The sequence below is a fragment of the Danio rerio genome, chromosome 25, assembly GCF_049306965.1.
Source record: "Danio rerio strain Tuebingen ecotype United States chromosome 25, GRCz12tu, whole genome shotgun sequence".
Lineage (NCBI taxonomy): Eukaryota > Metazoa > Chordata > Actinopteri > Cypriniformes > Danionidae > Danio > Danio rerio.
The window spans coordinates 34,006,501-34,012,500 of NC_133200.1; the positions used below are offsets into that span (position 1 = coordinate 34,006,501).

The window sequence follows — 6,000 nt, forward strand, 5'->3', positions numbered from 1 at the left end:
AATAGATATGTTTTGACCTTGAAACTTTGCCAACGTTTTGCAGAAAAACTACCGCAGTATCCTAACTGGAGAAAGATCCCATAGTGTCAGATCAGCAACATCCTACTGTACATAAGAAGGAGCATAATACATACATGATTTGAATATGTTGCTAAGCTAAAAGTCTGATTCTCATGTAATTACAAGTATGACATACAGCCAGAAGTGCCACTAGTTGTTGCTAGATCAGATATGGATGTGGCCGGAAGTTAATGAGAATCATTCATACTATTTATCAAATTTCTCAGTTGAATTGTATTTTATTAACGTCTACCTCCAACCCTAAACCCAACCGTCACAGTAATGTAAAAACAGTTGTTGTACTGAGTATTATTTATGATGTCTAATAAGTTACCCAATAAATTGTATTTTTAACACCTACCCCCACCCCAACCCTAAACCCAACTGCCACAGAACTGTAAAAATATAAATTATTGTTATTCAGTTTCATAAAAAATGTTATTGTAATCAATGGGCATATCACACTTCCGGCCGGCCGCGGATCCGATCTTGACTTTATCAGCCAGACATGGGCCATCTGACAACCTTAATGAAGACCGGACCAAAGTGAAGTGCAGGGTTGTTTGGTTCAAGGGCCCCTAATAACATATCTGGGGGCCCCCAAAGTGCCCTTAGAATCAACCTAACTTCCCCCCTCCTAGCGGCTCTCCTGCATACAGCACACAAATTAGGCAAAATAGACATTTTGTGTTACATTTACATTGAACTATTTAGAAACTCTGTGTCACATAAAAAGACCCATCTGGCAATTGATTTGAATAGAGTTTTACATTAGCGTGTTGCTAAGCTAACAGATTGACGTTCTGAGTAGAAAATACATTGCATATATCACATATAAATATTATTGATTTAAATGGATAGTTTACCCAAAAACGACAATTTTCCCATACACAAGTACTTTTATATGAATTTCTTTAAACACAAAATAAGATTTTTTGAAGAATGTTGGAAACACGTCCGCTGCTTTCCAACACTCTTTCTAGATTTAGATTTTTACTTTTATATTTTAAATACAAAAATAAATACAGTTGAAATCATAATTAACCCCCCCACCCCTAAATTATTAGCCCCCCTGTTTATTTTTCTCTGCAATTACTTTTTAACTGATTTATGCCATGATGACAGTAAATAATATTTGACTAGATATTTTTCAAGACACTTCTATACAGCATAAAGTGACAAAGACTTAACTAGGTTAGCTAAGTTAGGGTAATTAGGCAAGTAATTGCATAATGATAGTTTGTTCTATAGACTATTGAAAAATATATAGCTTAAAGGGGCTAATAATTTTGACCTTAAAATGTTTTTTTTTAATGTAACTGCTTTTATTCTCACTAAAATAAAACAAATAGGACTTTCTTCAGAAGAAAAAAATATTATCAGACATACTGTGAAAATTTCCTTGCTCTGTTAAACATCATTTGGGAAATATTTAAAAAAGAAAAAAACATTCAAAGGATGGGCTAATAATTCTGACTGCAACTGTATATAATGTACACTTGTGTGGATTTGTAGCAGCAGTGCATTCCAACATTACATTCTTAATAGTACATAAGATGCTTCCCTTAAATTTGGTCAAAATGAGCATAATTGCTCACTATGATCTAAAACAGCGTAAAGTTTTCTATTGTCCACATAGTAGACTATTTATGTGAAACCATTTACTGTATTATTTCAATACAATTATTGTAATTTGTTTTATTATATATATATATATATACATATATAGGTTTGTTTTTATATGTATATACCATTAGTACATTTAGTGCTTTAACATATTTCAGTTTGCCAATGACAACATTTATATGTTTCCCTTATATTTGTGTAAAATGTATATTATATTTGTATATATTACATTATCTAAGACAACTTAAAATACTGCATGCTACAAAGCACACTAGTTAGGTCGCATTGCTGTTGTCTCCTGGGGACGGAAGGTGTTTATTTTTTTCTCCTCTCATACCTGGATCCAGGGTGCAGAGACACCATCTGGTTGTCATCATCCGGCATTGTGTTTGCACAGCGGCTGTCAGCAGTAATGACCCGAGGCCTGATGACAGTCATCAACACTTCTTCCCACTGCTCTGGCAGCTACAAACCATGAAAGAGCAAGAAGATGATGTAATTGTGTGATGTAACAGTACCGATTGACCCTTTAACTCAAGACCTGACAGCTGGCCTTAAGATAGTCATCGATTATATTTACTTGTCAAATGTTAATAATAATATTAAGGCCGCAATATACTACAAGCTGAATCAAAGAACAAACTTTTAGGCAGTTTTCCTCAAGTTTATCACTGCAAAGCTGCTTGTTTTGAAGCTATCGCTTGTATAGAGCTGATCTAACAGTCAAGTAGGTCGCTGGTTCGAGCCTCGGCTGGGTCAGTTGGAGTTTCTGTGTGGAGTTTGCATGGTCTCCCTGCCTCCGGTTTCCCCCACAGTCCAAAGACATGCGGTACAGGTGAATTGGGTAGGCTAAATTGTCCGTAGGGTAAGAGTTTGAATGACTGTGTATGGATGGGTTTCCCAGCAATGGGTTGCAGCTGAAAGGGCATCCGCTGTGTAAAACATGTACTGGATAAGTTGGTGGGTCATTCCGCTATGGCGACCCTGGATTAATAAAGGGACTAAGCCAAAAAGAAAATGAATTTGTCAACATCTAATTTTACCCACTTTCCAACATCTAATGCACAGTTTTGTTTGTGTAAATCTCTGCGTAAAAACAAGCTAAAATGTCTCCTGCATTTCTAGTTATTTACGCATATATTTGCATGTTATTAGTTTACAAAAATTGCATGTGATTCATGTTTTATTTGTAAATGTCATACTGTATCCTTTATTTTTTTAAATGAGTGTTTCTGGCTTGTAAACTAAATTGTTAAAATGTGTTAAATATGTTAGAGGTAATACAAATTTCTACACTTTATTCATTAATTTTCTTGTCGGCTTAGTCCCTTTATTAATCTGGGGTCGCCACAGTGGAATAAACCGCCAACTTATCCAGCACGTTTTTAAAGGCTGATTTATACTTCTGCGTCAAACGCCGGCGTATGCTACGGCGCTGACGCATAGCCCTTTGCCGTGGCCGTCAGCATCGCTGACGTGCACCTCTGAAAAAATGTAACTACACGTCGCAAGCTCTGTGATTGGTCAGCTTGGTAGCGCTGACGATTCTGGGCGGGACCGAGAGCCGCGTGAATGGTGCGAGCCTGATGGAGCGATTGTTTACAAGTGTGGAGTCCCGTGAAGGAGCTCCGGATGAAAAGTTTTGTTTTGTGTTTACCTCATAGTTAAAGTTGTTGCACGTCCGCCGGTTCCTGCCTCAAAATGAGCGAGTTTGAGCCACTTGTACATCCAGGAAGTGTTCAGGAAAACAAAACAGCAGCGAAGAAACTCGACACAGAGGAACATTTACACCTCACTGCCAACTAGCGTTTCGTAAGTGTTAATGCAGACCAACAGAGACAGCGCGCAGAAGTATAAATGCACAGCTACGCGCGTTGCATGTGCCGTGGGTTACGCCAGTCACTTTGACGCAGAAGTATAAATCAGGCTTAACACAGCGGATGCCATTCCAGCCACAACCCATCTCTGGGAAACATCCACACACACATTCACACACACTACGGACAATCTAGCCTACCCAATTCACCTGTACCGCATGTCTTTGGACTGTGGGGGAAACCGGAGCACCCAGAGGGAACCCACGCGAAAGCAGGGAGAACATGCAAACTCCACACAGAAACGCCAACTGAGCAGAGGATCGAACCAGCGACCTTCTTGCTGTGAGGCAACAGCACTACCTACTGCGCAACTGCTTCGCCCATTTATACACTTAAATATTAAAAGAATTTTTTTGTGCTTTCTTTTTACTGTTTTTACACCAGTGGGCCCAATTTTTTTTATCTCGGCTAGAGCCCCTCAACCCTACGGGCCGGCACTGGGTAAACGTGCACCCCAACAACCTGACATGGGTGAGAAAACAGGCAAACTAAATAGATTTGACAAATCTGTGTCACACAAAAATGTTATCGGAGCTTCATATGATTACATTTGAACCACTGAAGTGTACATTAAATGCTTTGACAATCATTTTAGTTTCTCCTCTGGACATTGAATGTCTCTGATCCATTGCTGTCTTTAAAGGACGAGACTCTCTGATCAAAAATATATTTAATTTTGTTCTGACGATAAAAGAAGGTCTTAGGGGATTAAAAAGATATGATTTTCTTCGAAGGGTGAACTAACATTTGAAACGCAATGAAATTGTAAAGAGAGTCACCTGAGGTTCATATCGAATGATGAGGTCATACTCCATAGAGTAGGGAATGTTGTCGATGCTGAATTCCAGAAAGGCTCCTTCAGGAACATTCACAAAACCAATGCCAGTCCAAGTAGGGGATCTGTCTTGAGGATGATTTCTCGGGACAACCGTCACACCCTGTGAAAAGCCAGAGAGATATTTCAGTCAGGCTTTCAAAGACTTAAGCAAACGGGAGTAACGAGGACTCTTACAGGCCCAAACTTGGCTTCCTCTGCTTCATAGGTGTAGTGGTCCAAAGCGATGAAGTAAAAGCCAGATTCCACCTGGTCACAACGTCTGCCAAACATGTGCTCCCGACACTGACACTGACCCGATACAGGAGAGCAACTTGAAGGGAATAAAGCGAAATGATTTGGATTATGAAACGACTGGAGAAGTATAGTTCAGGACAAAATATTCAATGCTGACACACACACAGACAAACAGTCGAAATACAAATCCCGCACCCAGCTGTTTGCTGGACCGCAGTTAAAGCCTGCTATTGTATTGTCTCCCTGGATAGCACTGGCAGTTCAGGATTCAGAAACACTAGAAACTTTTTTTCATCGATTATTTCAGGCCTCCAGCCAATAGTTTCTCAACAGAATGCTATAAACTTAGGAAGAGGCCAGCAAAGTAGGAATAGAACTATTTTTTTTACAGGACAACATGAGTGTCGATTACCCAGATATAACTCCTTAAGACATTTAACATCTCTGATCAGATAAGAGGATAGTTCCCCATAAAAATGGAAATGATGCAATGATTTAAGCCTGGTTTATACTTCTGCGTCAAGTGACCGGCGTAACCCACGGTGCATGCAACGCGCGTAGCTGTGCATTTATACTTCTGCGCGCTGTCTCTGTTGGTCTGCATTAACACTTCCGAAACGCTAGTTGACAGTGACGTGTAAATGTTCCTCTGTGTCGAGTTTCTTCTCTGCTGTTTTGCTTTTCCTGAACAGCTTCTAGCAGTTGTGACACAACGGCTACTATAGTGAAGGTGTTATGCAAAAGTTTAAAGTATTCATTCATTGTCATCGGCTTAGTCCCTTTATTAATCCGGGGTCGCCACAGCGGAATGAACCGCCAACTTATCCAGCAAGTTTTTTACACAGCGGATGCCCTTCCAGCTCTGGGAAACATCCACACACACATTCACACACACACTTATACACTAAGGACAATTTAGCCTACCCAATTCACCTGTACCGCATGTCTTTGGACTGTGGGGGAAACCGGAGCACCCGGAGGAAACCCACACAAAGGCAGGGAGAACATAAAACTCCACACAGAAACGCCAACTGAGCCGAGGTTCGAACCAGCAACCTTCTTGCTGTGAGGCGACAGCGCTACCTAATGCGCCACTGCCTCGCCAGTTTAAAATATACTGAAGTAAAATAAATGTATTACATGAAAAACCTGAAATGTTTTATGCACAGACGGCAGCAAAAAAACATTCCCATTGACCATGATCAGCAAAAATGAATAAAAACCTGTGTTCTTCATACCATGCCAGCAGTTGTCAATGTCAGTTTGTAAAGTCAAATCCTCAGTTTTGTTATCCATAACAATAATCGGCCCAGGTAGCAAAGAATTCTGGCCCAGATTTGGCATAAAGCTGGTACTGCAGGCATT

At 40.0% G+C, this 6,000-nt stretch overlaps 1 protein-coding gene and 1 long non-coding RNA gene across 2 annotated transcripts in view; one reads left to right on the forward strand and one right to left on the reverse strand.

The window, feature by feature from the left end:
- lamb1a (laminin, beta 1a) overlaps positions 1–6,000 on the reverse strand; it is a 90,487-nt gene that overhangs the window by 50,897 nt on the left and 33,590 nt on the right. The window contains 3 exon segments of the mRNA NM_173275.1: positions 2,024–2,151; positions 4,343–4,501; positions 4,576–4,711. Coding sequence (NP_775382.1) covers positions 2,024–2,151; positions 4,343–4,501; positions 4,576–4,711 — 423 coding nt within the window.
- LOC141381014 (uncharacterized) overlaps positions 1–6,000 on the forward strand; it is a 77,924-nt gene that overhangs the window by 11,538 nt on the left and 60,386 nt on the right. The window lies entirely within an intron of this gene.